The sequence below is a fragment of the Notamacropus eugenii genome, chromosome 4 (genome assembly GCF_028372415.1).
Source record: "Notamacropus eugenii isolate mMacEug1 chromosome 4, mMacEug1.pri_v2, whole genome shotgun sequence".
Classification (NCBI taxonomy): Eukaryota; Metazoa; Chordata; class Mammalia; order Diprotodontia; family Macropodidae; genus Notamacropus; species Notamacropus eugenii.
This window is the reverse complement of record NC_092875.1, coordinates 419,402,310-419,423,343: the sequence shown is the minus strand read 5'-3', so window position 1 is coordinate 419,423,343 and position 21,034 is coordinate 419,402,310. Positions and strand designations below refer to the sequence as shown.

The following is a 21,034-nucleotide window of genomic DNA, read 5'->3' as shown; positions in this document are numbered from 1 at the left end:
ACACTGTGAAAATGTAAGCTAAAAATAAAGAATTCCTCTCACCTTCCATTCATAATCCAGTTGTTTAATTGAGCGACAGACTTCCGCCATGATATCATTTGGTCTACTTTGACTTCGAATTCCCAAATGCCATTTTGCCCTTCTCACACCCTGGTGTTTGGATTTTTGAGGATTTAATTCATCCAGTGTATGGCGTGACCTTGGTGTTTCAGCAACCAAAAATGGCACTCTTTCAGGATGTGGGCGAGAAAAATGGTGGTCATCTAAGAAAGAATCTGGTGGGCTTGTAGCCAAGTAGAAATCTTTGGCCTCATTCATTATTCTCCTATTATCTATTATGAGGTGATAAGCGACTGCCAAAGGGTCCTGGTGGTTTCTGCTATACAGACAGCTGAGAACCTCTTCCTCTGTACATTCAAATTTTTCACATACTTCTTTTAAGGCTTCATCGTCAATCATGGTTGAACTATATGATGGATCCTCAGGAAAGAGATACTTTGGAAGGTCTTGTTTAAACCACTCATGTTCCCTATGTCAGAAAAAGAACAAAAATCAAAGGTTCAAAAATTCTGAGTAGTTTGCATGGTATATACAAAAAGCAATTTGGGACCATTTCAAACATAAAAGGTCATGCATAGACGTAATTTAAAAAACAACTAAATTTTTTTAAAGTACAAATTTCATAGTACATTCAAAGAAAATGCTTCTATCTTCTATTTGGAATGGGAAAAATAATGATTTTGGAACAGAAATAGAAATGCACACAAGTTAAATACAACTAAGAAAACAAAAATGTTCTTTTTTTTCTTTACAAAGAACCATAGCATTAATGAGCAAAGCAGCTAGGAACTGATCAGATAAGAGTCTTTTAAAACTAACGTGTAATTTCTGAATGCTAAAGCAAAATATTATTCCTTTTAATTGAAATTTTAAAAATATTCATCTTAACTATTATTTTTAATTTTTTCAAGATAACAACTGATGTTAACACATCACTTTTTAAACATTTGCAAAGTACTTACTTTATCTCATTTGGGTCTTAGAACAATGAAAGCCCCTGGACTTGGAAAAAGGAAGACCCACTTAAAAGTTGTGTGATCTTGGGCAAGTCACTTAACTGCCCTCAGCCTTAGTTTCCCCATCAGTAAACAAGGATTGGAAGTTATCTCCCAGGGTTGTGGTGAGAATAAAAAAAATTAACACTTGTAAAGTGCTCTGAAAACCTTAAAGCACTACAAAAATACTAGCTATTAAAAGTCTAGTTGGTATGTAGTACAACTATCATTACCCTTATTTTTCTGATGAAAAAAACTGAGGCTCCAAGAAGTTAAAGGTAATTTGCATGCGTCACACATCTAGTGAGCGTCTGAGACAAAATTTAAAATAACTTATTTTTTGCCTTAAGACTTTTGATCTGAGGTTTTTGGAGAATGAAAAGAATCATTTTCTAAGTATCACAGGAACTGAATGATTTTCCCTTTCCATTCATGTCCTTCCAACACTTTCCTATTCACTCCTCCCAATCATGGACAAAACTTTCCTCTACACTTTTGACTTTCCCAAAGAAACACTTATTCTCATTTGGAAAGATGAATAAGGTGGATGTTAGCAGAGGACAGAAATGAGAAGGTGACAGAGAGAAAATCAAAGACTACTATGTATTCAAAAAGATTCCCCAAACAACATAACTTATGACAAACACTATTCTGATCTTCAGAACCAAGTATAAACATGATGGCAATACAGGAGAAGCAAGATTTGGTGGTAAATTTTTCCATTTTATATGTACTTAGTATAGTCAAAAATAATGTTACAGGGAAGCTATTGTTTAAATTTTATTTTGAAGACTACAAAGATGTTTCCTATTAATTTACGAATCAATATTTGCAGATACAAGCAACTCATCAATTAATAAACACTTAAGAATATACTACCTGCCAAGCGTTGTGCTCAGAACCACAGATATAAATACAAAGAATAAAGCAATCTCTACTCTTCAGAAGCTCACATTTTTATCATGAGAGACAACATATACATACACAAATATATGCAGAGTAAATACAAGGAATTTAGGGCACTAGCAGTTCAGGAATAAGGAAAGATTTTGTACAGAAAGTGGTATTTGAATTTTATCTTAAAGGAAAAGAGGGATTCTATGAAGTAGAGGTAAATAGGCAGTATATTCAAGACATGGGATCCATATGGCCAATGCAAAAGCTCAGAGATTTGAGCTGGAGTACTCTGTATAACCAGAGGCCCAGTTTGGTTGGATCATCGTGTGTGTGTGTGTGTGTGTGTGTGTGTGTGTGTGTGTGTGTGTGTGTGTGTGTGTGTGTGTGTGTGTTTGGGGGGAGGGGTTATTACAGGGTGAGAGGATGTAAAAATGAGGCTGGAAAGATAGGAGGAAGCCAGATTTTACAGGCTCCTCAGTTGAGGAACAACTGAACAAGTTGTATACGGTATGTGATTATGATGGAATACTATTGTTCTATAAGAAATGATGAGCAACTAAATTACTAGTGATTAGAAAGATGCAAATGAAAACAACTCTGAGGTACCACATCACACCTATCAGAGTGGCTTACATGACAAAACAGGAAGATGATAAATGTTGGAGAAGATGTGGGAGAGTTGGAACACTAATTCTTTGTTGGTGGAGCTGTGAGCTGATCCAACCTTTCCGGAGAGCAATTTGGAACCATGCTCAAAGGGCTACAAAAACGTGCATGCCCTTTGACCCAGCAATACTGCTTCTGGGACTCTATCCCAAAGAGATCACAGAAATGGGAAAGGGTCCTATATGTACCAAAATATTTATAGCAGCTCTCTCTGTGGTGGCCAAAAACTGGAAATCAAAGAGATGCCCATCAATTGGAACATGGCTGACCAAGTTGTGGTATATGAATGTAATGGAATACTATTGGGCTATGAGAAATTATGAACAGGAAGACTTCAGAGAGGCCTGGAAGGATTTATATGAACTGATGCTGAGTGAAAGGAGCAGAACCAGCAGAACTGTGTACACAGCAACAACCACAGTGTGTGAGGAATTTTTCTGGCAGACCTAGTACTTCATTGAAATGCATGGACTTAAAAAATTTCCAATGGACTCTTGGGGCAAAACATCCTCCACATCCACAGAAAGAGCTATGGAATTGGATTGCAGATAGAAACATATCATTTTCTTTTGTATTGTGTTTTGTTTTATTTTATGGTTCCTAACATTCATTTTAATTCTCCTATGCAACATGTATTTAATAGGAAAGTACATGTAGAACTATATAAGATTGTATGCCATCTTGGGGAGAGAATGGGGAGGTAGGAGGGAAAGAGGGGAAGGGAGGGGAAAAAAATCTAAACTAATATGGAAGTGATTGTCCAACACTGAAAACAGGTAAAATTATTTAATTAAAAAAAAAAAAGAAATGATGAGCAGGATGCTCTCGGAAAAACCTGGAAAGATTTGCATGAGCTGATACAAAGTGAAATGTACTGTATACAAAGTAACAACAATATTGTAAGATGATCAGCCACGAATGACTTAGCTATTTTAAGCAATATGATGATTCAAGACAACTTTGAAGGACTTATGATGAAAAATGCTACTCATCGCCAGAGAAAGAACTGATGGTCTCTGAATACAGATTGAAGCATACTTTTTAAAAACTTTATTTTTATTATCTTTGTTTTCTTTTACAACATGACTATTATGAATGTTTTGCATGACAACACATGTGTAACCTATATGGAATGAGGGAGGAAGGGACAGAATTTGGAACTCAAAGTTTTAAAAAAAATGTTAGCAGGACTCTTACGTTACATGTCATTTTGACTCTTCCAGAAACAGACTCCCTGCCAAATTTCAAATGAGTTATATTTTAAATGCTCATCTATGAGCTGCTTCTGATTGGCAAATAATATTATAAATAGTGGTAAGCATCAGTAAAATCACATACATTTTAAAGTATTAAAGTACTAACAATAACAACTCATATTTGTATAACACTTTAGGTTCTCAGGCTACCCCTCCCCCCAAAAAAAACAAACCAAAAAACTGATACAGCAGCATAACTGAACTATAATACTATAATACGAGAAGGAAGGAAGAAACACTCTTTAATTAGGTGCAGATTCATACTGAAGCGAAAATGTTGAAAGTAGTCATATCTGTCTCTGGCACTCTTGTTCCCTCCTTTGCCGCCTCTTTGAGTCATTGTCCCTTAGGTTTCTGGTGCCAGCGTGTTACTCTAAAGTCGTCCCACTGGCTCAACACTGAGGCTTGCCTAAGCCCATCCTGAGAAGTGCTCTACATTCCAAAATCCTATACCTCTCTTTTCACCACACAACCAAATCATTATTCTTTCACTCTGCTAGTTTAGAAGAGGATAATATGTTTGAACTCACAGATTATAATCCTCTCAGATGTATTTCTGTTTTACCTTTAATTCCTAGAATTTTAAGCAATATAAAAAGTCCCATTATTAATGCTTCACTAAAGTATGGAGGTCACTCTGAGTTCTCAAAGGTTTTGCCAGGGAAATATAAACAGGTACTATTGAGATGAAAAAGCTTTGAGAACAGAGCTCATGAAGAATTGTAATTTAAGTACCTACTTCTGAGAGATACAACACCAGAAGGATGGTTTCTGAGGGAAGAACTTTTCTGGTCACAGCAATTCATTTACTCATCATCTGAGTCATAAAGAAACTGTGATCTGAATTGTTAGGAACGCCTGCATTGGTTTATATACCTTTTAAATGTAGATACTAACAATAACTCATTTGTATAACACTTTAAAGTTTACAAAGAAGTAACAAAGTGAAGTGAAAAAAGTCAAACAACATTGGAATAAGAAGCGTCAGATCCATCTGGCAGTCTTCTCCAGAGTTACATCTCTTAAGATTTTTTTATGCTTCATATAAATTCTTTTCTTTCACTATTTCTATAGCCACTAATTCTTTAAAAGATTCAAGTTCTTTCACAATCCTCTGTATCTGGGAGCAAGGAGTTGGATCTGGAGGAGAAAGAATGGCAATCATTTGTATATTTAGATAATCTTATAAGTTACAAGTTTTAAAAGTTGGTATTTACATTATAATGTACAAATTTAGAATTGTGAAATGTGATATAACAGGAAATTTTTCAAACCTGCTGACTGCTATGCTTCTAGAAATTCTTGTGGCAATCAATGATACTACAGGAAAGAATTTGGAAAAGATATCTAAGGAATATGAAGCTTTTGGCAGGCAACTAAAGGACATTATGACACAGTTATCGTTTTACTCACTATTTCCAATTTAAATGGAGATTTCATTTAACAAAGGAAAACGCTGGAAGAGAACACTGGCTAAGAAGACAGTGCCAGAAGATGATAATTCACTTTCTAAGACCATGGTTTAGATGGACACCAAGGACAGAATGGATAAAGTAAAGTTAAGGAACAATGTAATTTATCTGGAGTCTTCTTCATCTGATTAAGAGACTTTAGACTGGAAATGGAGGGGGATCAGAGAGAAATGACCACAACAAAATGCTAAATGAGATAACAGAAAATAAGGAGTATGGAAACTAGAAAAGAGAAAAACAACTGATGTGGTTCAACAATTTGAAGAAAAAATATGTGAAGGGGAAAAACTGTGCTCACAGGATTCCATGTTTATATAGCAATGAGCAGAATACAGGTAATAAAATAAACAAGATCAACTTAAGATCTTAGTGCAGTGAGCCAATATTTAGAAAAAAAAACTAACAGCATAACGGACCATATAAATACCAAAACAAACAAAAATCATAGCTGTAGAAAAAGTTTTTGACAAAATACAACATTCATTGCTATTAAAACTCTAGAAAGCATAGGAATCAATGTAGCTTTCCTTAAAATGACATGTAGTATTTACCTAAAACCAAGAGCAAGTATTATCTGCAATGGGGATAAACTTGAAAACTTCCTTATAAGATCAGGGGTGATGCAAGGATGTCTGTTATCACCACTATTATTCAATATTGTACTAGAAATGCAGCTATAGCCATAACAGAAGAAAAATAAATTGAAGAAATTAGAATAGACAATGAGGGAAAAAACTATCACTCTTTGCAGATGATATGATGGCATACTTAGAGAATTCTAAAGAATTAACTAAGAAACTAGTTTTAACACCTTTAGCAAAGTTGCAGGATATAAAATAAACCCACACAAATCATCAGCATTTCTATATATAACCAACAAAGTCCAGTAGCAAGACATAGAAAGAGAAATTGTAGTTAAAATGACCATAGATAATATAAAACACTTGGGAATCCACCTGCCAAGATAAATCCAAGAATTGTATGAACACAATTACAAAACACTTCTCATAAAATATAAAATCTAAACAACTGGAAAAATAGTAATTGCTCATGGACAAACTGAATCAATATATAAAAAAGCAACAATTCTACCTTAATTGATTTACTTATTCAGATACTAATCAAACTACCAAAATTATTTTATAGAGCTAAAAAAAAAATAAAATTTATCTGAAAGAACAAAAAGTCAAGAATATCAAAGGAATTCATGGAAAAAAAAAGTGAAAGAAGGTAGCCTAGCTGCTCTAGATCTTAAACTGTATTACAAATTGGTTATCATCATCACAATCATTACAAAGTACTGGTACTGGCTAAGAAACAAAGTGGTGGATTAGTGAAATAGATTAGATACAAAATATACAGTAGGAAACAACCATAGTAATGTCATGTTTGATAAAGGCAAAGATATAAACTTTTGGGATAAGAGCTCACTACTTAATGAAAACTTCTGAGAAAATTAGAAAGCAATTTGTCAGAAACTAGGTATAGGTCAATATCACAGGCCATAAACCAAGATAAAATCAAAATGGGTACATGATTTAGATATAAAGGGTTATTACCATAAGCAAATTAGGAGAGCATGGAATAGTTTGCCTGTCAGTTCTACAGAGAAGTGAAGAATTTATGACTAAACAAGATATAAAGAGCATAACAGAACATAAAATGAATAATCTTGATTATACTAAAAAGGTTTTGCACAAATAAACCAATATAGCCAAGAATAGAAGGAAAGCAGAAAACTGGGGAAATTTTTTTTACAAGTATCTCTGATAAAGCCTTCATCTCTCTAATATATAGAGAACTGAGTTAAATTTATAAAAGTATGAGTCATCCCTCAAAAGATAAATGGTCGAAGCATATGAACAGGCAGCTTTCAGATGAAGAAATCAAAGCTATCTATAATCATAAGAAAAATGCTCAAAAATAACTATTGGTTACAGAAATGCAAATTAAAACAACCCTGAGGTACCACTTTTTACCTACGATTGGTTAATATTACAGAAAAGGAAAATGACAAATGTTGGAGGGGATGTGGGAAATTGGGACACTAACACACTTGGTAGAGTTGTGAACCGATCCAGTCATTCTAGAAAGCAACTTGGAACTAGCCCCAAAGGGCTATAAAAACTGTGTATACCCTTTGACCTGACAATACCACTATTAAGTCTGTATCAGAGATTTTTTTAAAAAAGAAAGAAAAGGACCTATTTATACAAAAATATTTATAGCTTTTTTTTTTTTTTTGTAATGACAAAGAATTAGAAATTGAGGGGATGCCCATCAATCGGGGAATGGCTGAACAAGTTATGGTATGTGATTGTGATGAAATACTACTGTGCCATAAAAAATAGTGAGCAAGTTGCTATAAAAAAAAACTTGGGAAGACTTCAGCAAAACCAGGAGAACATTGTACATGGTAAGAGCAACTGGAATGACTTAGCTATTCTCAGCAATACAAAAATCCAAGACATTTCTAAAGGACCTATGATGAAAAGTGCTGTCTACCTCCAGAGAAAGAACTGATGGAATTTGAGTAGAGATCGAAGCATAGTATCTTTTTAACTTTATTTTTCTTGAGTTTTTTTGTTGGCGTTTTCTTTCACAGCACAACTAATATGGAAATGTTCTGTATGACTGCACATGTATAATCTTTATCAAACTGCTGCTTTCTTAATGAGGGGAAAGGGGAGGGAACTTGGGAGAGAACTTAGAACTCAAAATTGTAAAAAACTAAGGTTAAAAATTGTTTTTACATGTAACTGGAAATTAAAAAAAAAACTGAGCAAAATCAACTGACACACAAATCTTATGATACTACAAGCAACATTCCATACCTATAGCCCCCCTCCTTTCTAATGAAACAAAGGATCTGCATTTCCTCATCTCTTCTCCAGAGTTTCGCATGGTCATTATAATCATATAGAGTTGTTTTATCTTACTGCTGTTTACATTTTGGTAGACACTATGTACATTGCTGTCTTGATTTTGCTTACTTAACTCTAAATCAGCTTATCTCAAGTTTCCCCATGCTTTGCTGAATTCTTTATAGTGATTGTTTCTTACAGGACAATATTACGCCATTATAATTCATATTACAGAATTTAGCCATTCCACAAATGACAGGCACCATATTGTTTCCAGTTTTTTGGCATCACAAAAGTGCTGTAATGACTATTTTGGTATACGTGGGGCCTTTCTGTCTGTCTTCTTTGAGGTTGTGGCCCACCAATAGGATTTCTGAATCAGTCTATTTTTAGTTTTCAAAAAAAACCAAAACAAAATATAATTCCAGATTGTTTATCAGAACGGCTAAACCAGTTCATAGTTCCATCAATAATATAGTTACTATTTCCCCTTCTATCTTTTCTCATCTTTGACAGTTTGCTGGATATGAGATGAAAATCGGGAGTTGTTTTAATTTGATTTCTCCTCAACAATGATTTGGAGCAATCTTTGATTTGGTTAAGATTTTTCAGTTTTTCTTTTGAGAACCATTTACTCCTATCTTTGACCACTTAACAATTACAGAATAGCTCTTTTCACATTTATTTGAGCTAGTTTTCTATATATCTTTAATATCAGAACTTTATCAAAGGTATTTGATACAAAATTTTTTTAACCAATTTACAATTTTCCTTCTTATTCTAGCTGCATTGATTTTGTTTCTGGAAAAGTTATTTGATTTCATGAAATTAGAATTTCCTGTATTAGCTCTGTGATCTCTACTATCTCTTACATTGTTTCTTTTGAGATTCTAGAACTTTTGCTTCTCCAAAAGAATTCTATTACTTCATCTAGCTCTCTACAAAGTAACCCCTTGGAAATCACTTGGCAAAGCACTTGATGTGCACATCAATTTAGCTTGCACCATCATTTTAATTATACTGGAGTAGTTAGGGAACTGACAAACTCAGAGGCCAGACTGAAGCACATTTTCTTTTCTTTTTTCTTCTGGACATTTCTATAATGGAGTAATTTGTTTTGTAAGACTGTATATATTTTAAATAGCTGTTTTTTTCGCCTTCTCACTGAGTGGAAGAGGGAGAAAGAGAATGCAGAACAGAAAATAAAATGAAACTGAATGAAAAAAATTATACTGGAGTGATCCAAACATGAATAATAAATATCCTTCCAATTATTTTATTTCTGTAAAGAACATTACACAACAATACTTACAAATCTTAAGTGTCCCTTGGAAGACTGCCTCCTCAGATAATTTATGCATCTTGTAATAGTGTTGAATGAAATTTCTGTATTATTTCTTCCTGATCTTTGTTACTGTAATGTTTTTCTTACACAGAAATGCTGATTATATTTTGGTTTGTATGCTGCTACTAAACTGAAGTAATGTCTCAATTTCTTCGCTGATTTTCTGGGATTTTATAAGTAATACACTGTAATCTGCAAAGATGATTTTATCTCTTCTTTGCTAATATTTATGTCTTTAATTTCTTCCTCCTGTATTATTATTACTAGTATTTTTGGTAAATTAACAGTGGTAAGAGATAACATTCTTGCCTTACTCCTATACTTATTAGGAAATCTTCTAGTATTTTTTTTCTGAAAATCACATTAGCTTCTGGTTTTACACATACTTTTATAGATCATATTAAAAATGGTTCTGTTACATCTATGTATCAGAGCATTTTAGCATAAAAGGATTGTCCTTTACCATAGGATTTTTCCTGACTCTACTGATATATTAATTATGTAGTTTGGGGAAGGGTACAGTTTTGGTTGTTGTTTTTTTTAATATGATTAGGTTATTTTTCCCAGGCCTTTTGTCTCCAATTCTAACAATCTCTCTACTTCACAGTATGCCTTATTGGGAAGTACTGGATTGAATCCATGGAATATTAATGAAGTACTTCCTCTTTCCTTTCTCCCAGTTCTTTAGGATCCCCTTTAGTCTTTCCCTCCTTAAATCCTTCCTCTTTCTTCTTTCAACCTTCAATCCTATTTCTTTCTTTCTTTCTTTAAACAATAATCTATAAACATGACAATTGTTTCATTACTTAGGTCTTTTTTTGCATAATTTTACTATTTTCTTATGTTTCTCTTATTTGAAAGGTTTGCGATATGAATGTTCTGTTTCCTTTGATTTATTTTAGAGTAATTCCTTAAATGCTTCTTTTTTTTTCCTGCAAGTCCATGATTTTTCATTGGTGATTACATTCAGCTTTGCAGGTTATGCTATTTTTGCAATTTGAGCTACTTTTTCGAGGGGAAAGAGTAAGGGGAGGAATATTCTATTTCATTCTTTTTCTCCAATTTCTCATAACCATAAAGCAATCTTTATGTGAATTTGAAGTCTCTAATCAAAGATATCTTTTATATATTTGTAAAAAGTTCTTAGCATAGTGCCTGGTACATAGTAGGCACTATATAAATGCCTATTTCTTTTCTTTTTCTTTCTTTCCCCTTTTCTTCTCACTGCTTGTAAACATGTTATCTAGTGCAGTAATTCTGAAATTCAATTATTAACGTACCTTTAAGCTTGGGGTTTTCTCTGGCAAGGATTTATGGATCTGAATGATTACTACATTATATTCAAAAGGTCTGAATAGTTTTCTTAACTTAATGTATGATTTTAAAATCTGTCAATTAAAAACAATTTTTGAAAAATATATCTGTTCTTCTAGGAGATCCTTAAATTAACATAGCACACTCTTTAAGATGAGTCAGTTTTGCTTGTACAGAATTCATTTGTTCTTTCAAAGTTACTGTATTTTGCTTCTTTTCTGTCAAATCACTTCACTTCTGTATTTTTGAGTTCCAAATCTGTCATTCTCTTTTCAAAGACTTTAGAGAGATTCTCCATCATATGACATTTTCTGAGTTGTCTACACTGTTGATCATCTTCATTACTTTGCTTTGAGAGCTCTGATTACTGACCAAATTTCTATTCTAATACCTTCTTTAATGGTTCTTTGAACCATTCTGGAATTTCTTACTAGTTATTCTTACTTGTTCCAAACTCCTCAGAAAACTTACAAAATTATTTTTCATTTAGAATTTCTGGTTGACTTTATCTCATAATATAATATCTTTTCAATATATCTTGGCCTTTTAAAAAATTTTCTTCATTTTTTTTCCTCTGCCTTTCTGAATAACATTGTTCACTCAAAAGCTAGGCCTTCACCCAGAATTGAACTTTCTGTCTTTCACCCTTTACTTTCGTTCTTCCAGTAGCTTATCTCTGGCTGCCTTCTACTTTTCGCCATTCTTTTCTCTGTAGCTATGAAAACCTCCCATAAATACTCCTGATGCTTCCCCAAACTGAGGAGAAGTAGTGTCCTCACTTTCTTAATCACAGAAATAATCATATCTTTACTGGTTTTTCTTTGGAAAAACTCATGATCTAGAACCCCTGATTCTAAAGGAAATATTGGTTTCAATATATTATATTATATTGTACTGTACAATATTATATTATGTTATATTCAAAAACTTAAACTCCAATCGTATTTAAGCCTTATTTTCACTATGATTTATTCAAATTTAAAGAGGGTTAGACGAGATCTCTCAATTTCTTTTTTTTTTTTTTTTTTTACTACTGCCTGAAGATAAATGACATAGGCATGTCAGTTATTGAAGGGGTAGCACTCTAATGTCTTGAGTTCACCAACAGGATGTAGTATATAGCATTAAGTAGTTCAGAATCCAAAAGTCTTTTACCTACTCTCAAAAAGTATTAATTCCTCAGAAAACAGATATATAACACAGCATATATATCCAAATATTTTGAAAAAGTTCTCAAGAAAAAAAAACTGAAGAAATACCAGTCCTGGTATTAAAGTTGTTAAAAAATTCTTGATGCCCACTTATACCCACTTGACAAAGAGGTTGATCAGTCATAAAAAGATAATGAAGGAACAGATGGGCAGCTCAAGTATAATATTAGCCAAAGAAGAAAGCTTCTAGCCCACTGGAATAGATCCTATGTAGAGGTTCTCTGGTTAAACACTGACAAGAACTGCACAGGAGAAGGCAGTGCGTGGGACTTGAGATCTGCATCAGCAGAAATCATGAATCCACCCCCTAAAAATTAAAAATCCATCAAAATACTAAAAAAAAAAAAAAAAAACCCTATTATTAAATTAACACTTTTCATATAAAGCTCTATCTAATCTTACATATTGGGTATTATGCATTCAAGACTATATAACTTAATATGGCCTCAGTTTCAAAATCATTCTAATTCCCATCACATTTTTATCGCAATGTTTGGCTGAAGATAAAAACTCAGAAATGCTCTTCCATACTCCCATCAATTTGCAAAGAATAAAAGAACTTTAGAGCAAAAGAGGTAGAGATCGGTCAGTGTCCTAATTTTAAAGATAATGATGGCTCTCAGGAGATGTGTAGTTCTGCCCTACTAGCAGCTGGTATGTGAGAACCGAGTTCCTGGCATGTCAAAAGGGCTCCCAGTCACTGACAGCATCCTACAGAAATGTGTCTCTACTTACATGAACCGGCAACAGCTGCAAAGCCCTGAGAATGATGACTAAATGTCCAGAAGAAAAAAAGAAAAGAGGTGCTGCTCAGAGAAATCAGGAGAAGCAGACCCACAAAGATGATAAACTTCATGAGGAATAGCAGAGCTTGGAGCAAGAAAACACTTCACTTTGGAGGATCTGAAAGCTGACAGAGGAGTGAAGCACTGAAGGACAATGAGAATGTACATCCCTTGCAGAGCTGCTCTATCAACTTTGTACTGGCGGCAGTCCATGTCATGACCCCATCACCAACTGCCTGCTCAAATAAGGCCCCAAGACTCTCCTTCAGTACAGGGTGAGGAAGGAAGCCTGGCTATTTTCATACCTGGGATGAGAGGCTTTCTTAATTTACACCTTCACGTACCCAGTGGTAGTGTGAAACCCCCACCAATCTCCTAATTCTCTGAATACTTAAATGGATCAAGTCTTTAACTCCACTTTTTGTGAATTTGGACATTACAGTAGCATTTAACTATAAACTCAAGATACTCTCCTCTATTCCAATTAAGAATTTTGGTAATATAAATTATTTTTATCTCTTAAAAAAAGATAATAATATCACTCAACAATAGTAAAATGTAAACAATGAATTCAAAATTAGTTTGTCTGAAGAACTTCTAAACCTATGAAGGAAACACAATGCTGCCTTTTTACCTGATGTCTTTGATGGTGGCTCTCTTCATGGGATCCACCTGCAGCATGTGTTTCAGAAGGCTAATCACAGAAGGGTTCAAGTATTGAGGGGTATAAAAGATCCCATCACATATCTTCTTAAAAAGGGTCGGCACATGATCATCATCAAATGGAAGGGTGCCACATAATAAAGCATAGAGAATAACACCACTGCTCCAAATGTCTACCTCTGGACCTGCATACAACCTGGAAAAAATATGCCATTAAATAATACGGAATTTGGTATGTTTAATTATTATCTAAAAGAGAATTAATCATTATGTTAAGTTTGCACTGTCTGAAAAAAATTATATTAGTCAGAAAATGGTCTTTGCAGGCACACCAACTAGAACATAATTGCTATCAGTATTCTCAATTTTTAAAACAAAGAACATCAAACTTATAGATTGTTCAAATAACCTAGTTCTGTTCACATAATCTCATTCTGACAAGCCTCTTAAACCTGCGACAAATTATTACTACAGCACTGTTTTCACTTTAAATTAGTGAACTGTGAGCACCAAAGTGCACCCTTCAACAGCAACAACAAAAAAATGTCATTAGAGATACATCATAAGTAGTGAATGTGCCTTAATTTTTTTTTATTTATGATGACACTCCTGAACTTTTTATAGCCATACTCTCACTTAAGTTCCTTTGTGACCAAAGACAGAGAGTTCTAGGTCAAGCTGACCAAGATTAACAATAATAAGCACTCACATAGTGCTTCTTGGTTTGTACTTTACAAATATTATCTCATTTTATCTTCACAACCACTGTAGGAGACAGGTGCCATTATCATCTCCATTTTACAGAGTACATGATTAGTGTAATGTGCTAAAGAAATGAAGAAAATCTAACTAGCACATAGAGGGAATAACTCTAAGAATTTGACATCACCAACATGATATTCTAAACATCTGAGCTAACTAGTCACAGACTAAGATCAACATAATATATCTTGTTATGAATATTACCCTATTAGCATATAGTAGGGGTTTAATAAACATTTGCTGAATTCATTATTATTAAATTATTAAAACCAGTCATTTTTACCACTTTTTGTTTCATGTCTTTTTTCCCCCAGGATCAATGCATTAACATTGTAGAATGGTTTCTCTCTATTTAAACTGATAAATGTTAATTACTCCACTTATTAGAAAATTTTTTCTTAAGTTAAAAAACTTTTAAGTGTTGCCAGAAATAACTGTTATTCATCCTAGGCTTGGCAGAAAAAAACCTGTCCAAAGACAGAGAAAAAGATTCCAGTAATATTCCATAGCTTAAGAATATACTATTTTTAATATGATAAACCAATTATTTAATGCTAAGTGTCCATAATGTCTAAGTCCTAACCACCACTGCCTTTCCCAAACATGGTTACAATATAACAAACTGCAACAGACAACAGACAACAAACAACACAAATGAAAGCCAGGGGAAAGGAGTCAGGGATTTTGCACATCATGTTGCTATAAAGAGGAGGTGATGAAGCTTAGTAGATTTAAAATTAGATCCACCTGCTTTATTCAAAGAAGGGCAGTCACACAAGCACCATTTCTCTGGAGAAGTAGATAGGCATATAAATATTGTTCATGCAACTACTCTTCCTCAGTGATTTTTGAAGTAATCAAAACATTGCCATAAAAATTTTGAAGAGCCAGAACACAAGAGGTTTTTAAAAAAAAATAAATTTTAGATAGGTTACTAAAAATTAATGGGAAAAAACTAGTGAAAATAGTTTTGCTTCCATAATATTCAATTTCATGTTTTCTTTGCCTCCTAATCTATTAAAAACAATTCCATCTGCTAAGTGTGAACAAAGCAAGAATCCTGAACAATATTTAATGGGGATTGTGTTTTTAATGCTGTGGACTTAACATGGCAGGTATAGTTTCAGATGCTCACAAGATTTGGATTTTTACATATAAGCAAACTGAGGTCCACAGAGGTGAAGTGATTTGTCCAAAGTTAAATGAAAGGACACTTTAAACTGTCACAAGTTTTAAGCAACACTTAAAGCAATTTCTCTACCTAGTACCATTTTCATGAAGCTTAAGTAATGCTTATAAAAATGTTTTGAACTTGAACTTCATTTTTATTAGATTCAGATCATGACTAAGGAAAATTTTCTAAAACATTACATAGGTCTGCATTATTACGCTCCTATGCCTTAACGTACTTTAAAAATGTACCATTACTTCATGTGTTTTAAGAACATTAGGTTTCTTTGTTAGGGAAAAATAATGAAAATGAAAATATATACTATATTTATTTTAGCAGAATTCTAGCTTGTACCTCAATTCATGTTATCATAAATGGGATTATTAAACTTATCAAACGTTCTATAAAACCTATTTGTATCATAAAATAAGGTACATCTTATTTTATATGGTTACATACAATATAACTAACAACATTTCAAGTTAACAGATTTGAAGAAAAGTGAAATTCTAACTACCATCTTCTCCTTCACTAGGAATGACATTTGCAGACTAACAAAAGTCTAAAGGATAGGGGCTGTAACAACAACAACAAAAAGGAAACACTACCTTCCTGAAATTACTTCTGGTGCAGCATAGTTGGGAGAGCCACAGCTTGTTCTTAAAAATTCGCCATCTGACATCATATTTGAAAGACCTGAAAGTGCACAAAAGCAGCTACTCAAGGATTTCCCAGTGGCACCAAAATGTTTTTTAACAACTGAGGGTTTGCATTTAATGACTAAAGCTTCATCCTGTACTCTGCTTCAACAAAATCAATTATCATCAGTACTATCCCCAAACATTTAAACATTTTAATCATTTCAACATGCAAAATGAATAGTTTTACCTTCAATGTAAAGCTAGCATTTAAATAGTAGACATGTAAGCTATTGGTTATTTTGGTTAATAGGATACACTGTGTATGTAAAAAGTTTATCAATCAAGAAAAGACCAGAAAAACAGGAATCTAGAAAAGCTGAGTATAAGAATGGAAATTCAAACATATCTATTAATCCTGTCCTAGTTCTCATAAGAAACTGCTATAACTATCTCAATGATGTCATCGGCTCCCATGCATTATTTTCATTGCCTTCTCTATGACCCAGACCTATATATCAAGTCCATATCCCCAAGGGAAAGACAAGTACAATTACATGTACTATAGGTGTCCAAAATAGAATGGATTATTTCCCCCACAAACCCACCCCTCTTCTGAACTTTCCTATTTCTGTTGTGGGCACCACCACCCTTCATGTCACTGTGGTCCACAATGTGTCAGTCATCCTACATTCTTCACCTCATGTGGCCAAGCAGTTACCAAGTCTGGCCATTCTACCTCAACAGTGTCTTAAACTTGTTGCCTTCTCTCCCCCTCCTAGGACATCATCCTAGTTTACCTCTTCATCACTTTTATCCTGGCATCCTTGCTTCAAGTCTCTCCACTCTAATTTGCCTGCTACACAGCTGCCAAAATGATAAATAGTAAGCCACAGATCTGACTATATGACAGTTTGCTCAATAAACTCCAGTGGCTCTCTATTACCTCTAGGATGTGTTTGACATTTAAGTTCCTTCACAACTTGTCTCCAATCTACCTTTCTACTCTTCTCATGTATTACTCCCCCTTCCTGTCCTCTGAGGTCTAGCCAGACTGGGCTTCTTGATGCTTCTCAGACACAATATCCAGTTTCTGACTTCCTTGACTTTTTGCAGGTTGTCCCTCATACCCAGAATGTACTGCCTCTTCATCTCAGCCTACTATAATTCTGTTTTCTTTAAAGCTTATTTCAAACTTCTACATGAGGCCTAACTATTATGCAATCTCAACAATTTATATTTTATTATAGTATCTATATCAATGTTTTGTTCCATTACTGACTATAAAATCTGTGAGGACAAGGATTCTTTCTTATATAAATCTGATATCTACTTCCTGCTACAGGTATTATGCCATGCATATGTTAAATGTTTTTTGGTTTTGATTTTTTTAATTAACTGAGGCACAAGGAAATAAACTAATTTGCAGTTACACAACAGTACAGTGGTCCAAATTATAGATTTTAATCAAGGAAATCACTGGTAGGTTGTCAGACTCAGAGTTGAAAGGGACCTCAGAGGTCATCTAATTTGAACAATACTGGAACATAAATAACATGCCCAACAAGTGATCATCCAGCTTCCACTTGTGAATCTTCCATGAAGGGAACATGCTATTTCCCAAGCATATATATTCCACTTCAGCTAACTATTAGGAAATTTTAAACTTATATCGAACTTCAGTTTCTCAATAATTTTCCCCTATTGCTTCTAGGAGGGATGCACTTTAGGGCTAAGCAGAACAAATCCAAGTTGTCTTCACCAAGACAACTCCTTATACTTGAAGACAGTCATGTTTCCCTTAGGTCTTCTCTTATCTAGCTTGGTTCAACCACCCCTGGTTTTGTGAACCAATCATTGTAAGATAGGGCATAAAGTCCCACAACCACACTCATCTGGGTAAGTTTCAACTTGATGTCCATATGAAAATGTGGCACCAAGAAGTGAAATCTCTGGATTATCTGGCCCAAACAAACCTGAACAGTCAGCTCCACCACTCTGGACATGTCACACTCCTAATAAAAAAATTTTTCCATAGCTTCCTATTGCTTGACAAATAAAGTTTAAACTTCTCTATCTGGCATTCAAGGTTCCTCTACAAACTTATTCCTTTGTCTTCCCCACTTATCTTATATCATTCCCCTTCATTCACTCTATCCCAAATTTAATCTGTGCTTTCTTTCTTAATGGCTCTTGTTCATACTGATCCATGCTCCCCTGATTTTTAAAGTTTTCCAGTTCAAAACTAAAGAAAATGCTTGAGCATTTTCTTGGATTTGAATGATTTCTTCCATATATTCAATGATCAGTAATAAGGTATTCTTTGCAAGAAATATAATTCTCTCAAAATGGTGACATATATTTTGACCTGTACCCTGCTATACCTATGACCTTCCTCTCTTCAAATTTCTGTAATTTTTCATAATTTTACATGGTCAGTTATTTCAAATAATGTTCTTTTCATGTTTCAAAGTTTTACATAATTTAGTCCCATTCCACAACATTGCCATATTAGCTTTCTTCTATGTTTTCAATGAGTAAAAACACAAAAAGAAAAAAAGGTTGCTTCCTTTCTCTTTTATCAAGTGACCATTAAAAAAATACCACTTAATACTCAAAGATCTGTTCATTAATATATACTCTCTGTTCTTCCCATTTCCATAGCATCAAGATATATCATACACATATACACACTACATACCCTTTCACTAATACTACTTTCTGTTTTATAAATGCAACATTTTAAGTGCCTACTCTGCACAGTCTGTAAGAGGAGAATGCAAAAACTGAGGGAGACATAGTCCTTGTCTTCAAGATGTTTGTACTCTAGGAGACAGATAAGACACCAAGACATATCTATAATATACATAATAGGACACATTAAGTATATAAAAGTTACAAAGTAAAAGGAACTACATAGGAACTGAAGAGGAAGATCATTACTAACAGTAGGAAATAAGGGGAACTTCAAAGAAGGGACAGCATTGAATGGGGCTTTCAAAGATGAATAGAACTTAACAAGCAAAGAAAGCAGACACAGAAAACATCTGAGCACAGGCATGAGAGCAGTGAGCATTCAGAAGACTGAGTTATCTCCATGCTTTTTTATTGACAAAACCCCAATTCCTTCCCTGCCCTAATGCCTAAAACACATTCTTTCTTTCTCATCTCTTTCAGAATCTTTCTTATTTCAAGGCTCAGATGCCAAATAATTCACGACTCCTTTAATTTCCAGGTTAAAGGGATTTTTTCCTCAATGTGGCTGAAAAATGGAGGAAAACAAATAGAGCTAAAACTGGAAAGGGAAGGTAGTAACGGGATATGCCTTGAATGATAGGCAAAGGAATCTGAACTTCCTTGGGAGGTCATAGAGGAAAATATGAGTGGAAATGCTATGACCAAATGTATCTATGAGAAAATTATTTTGCTCACAAGATGAAGGAAAGATTGTGGGGTAGAAGGAGGGAAGTGGAAACAGAAAGACTAATTAGGAGTCTACTATAACAGTCCAGACACATGGTAATGAGAGCTTACATAAGAGTAGTAACAGTGGGAATCAAGGAAGAGATGAATTTCAATGATGCTACAGAGATGGAATTGAGAAGCTAGAATTACATGTTAACAATAACATACACTGGACACTGTATGTCTTTTACAAGGCTACAAATTCTTTCAAGTGGGAATGTAGTACACTGGAATATATGTAAGTTACCTGAAGAAAACATCAGTGTACAGTTATTATTCTACATATGAGCACTGTACCACATTTCTGCAATTTATTTAAAAATTAAACTTGTTTTTCTGTAGAGATGAAAGATATTAAAAGAAAACACCCCATAGAAATATCATGGTAGAACATGATGTTACAAAGATATACCATTCATTGTTCCATATGTTTAGGATTCACTTTTTTAAAATTTTTAAAGAAAGTCATATTAGTACCCAAAAGATAACTGCACAAAATATATTTTAAATATTTTTAATACACCAAATTGTCTAAACTGATGCATACTGGGAGTCCCAAAAATCTTGGTGCAGTTTTTAGCTTAAATGGTTTTAATAGCTTAAAATTGCACTAAGACTTTTGGGACACCCCGTATAAATGTTTACTGCAAAAAAAGTTAAAATAATAAATTATTGGACTAAAAATAGTTAAGAAGTTTATTAAGCAGAACAATTCTAATCAAGTATTGAACAAGAAAATCAAAACAAACTGGGTTATTTCCTCTGCTATTTGTATCAAGAATGTGAAAATTCCTACAATTAAGTAGGAAAATTACTTATTTAAAAGGTTATGACACAAATAATTGAACATGGCATAACAGAGTACATTGTTTAAAAGATCCCTCAAACAGCATAAAAAGAAAAAACAGGAACTGAATATTAATGAAATATAATTATCTTATAACCTCTGCATTGTTTGCAAATATAATTTCATAGAAATTCCTGGCAAACTGCTATTATACAATCTAACTGTCATAATATTCATCCTAAATTTTTAAGGGTTATAAAACTGAACAGGAGGAGAGAAAAACTCCTTTGACTCCTCTCTGCTATCTTAATTAGTTGACAACTGAAGAGATAGATTATGGTCTTAGATGACTAGTCAATACTCTATATGAGTAAAAGTAATCTAAGATAGCATAAATAAATAAATAAATAATGGAATTGACATTTTACATTTTAAAACAATCTTACCAAAATCAGCAATCTTTGCATTCATATGTGCATCAAGCAGTACATTTTCAGGTTTCAAGTCTCTATGGACGACCATGTGCCTGTGACAATAATCCACACCAGAAAGGATTTGTTGAAATAAACGCCGACTCTCTTTCTCATCCAGCTAAAGAAAAGGAGAAATGAATTTTAAGGGATCTCTTCTGAAAGGAAACTATCAAGCTATATGAATCCTTCCATATATATACTTCCCACTAG

The 21,034-nt window shown here is 33.7% G+C and overlaps 1 protein-coding gene across 3 annotated transcripts in view; it reads right to left on the bottom strand.

Annotated features, from left to right (window-relative positions):
* The window catches only part of PRKAA1 (protein kinase AMP-activated catalytic subunit alpha 1), a 54,267-nt gene that overhangs the window by 8,811 nt on the left and 24,422 nt on the right, over positions 1–21,034 (bottom strand). For 2 of the 3 annotated variants that reach the window (XM_072605746.1, XM_072605747.1), the window contains exons 4-7: positions 20,798–20,942; positions 16,070–16,157; positions 13,500–13,724; positions 43–529 (exon numbers count right to left, since the gene is read on the bottom strand). In XM_072605746.1, the coding sequence (XP_072461847.1) occupies positions 43–529; positions 13,500–13,724; positions 16,070–16,157; positions 20,798–20,942 (945 nt within the window). The remainder of the gene's footprint in view (positions 1–42; positions 530–13,499; positions 13,725–16,069; positions 16,158–20,797; positions 20,943–21,034) is intronic. The other variant, XM_072605748.1, reaches the window with a different exon arrangement.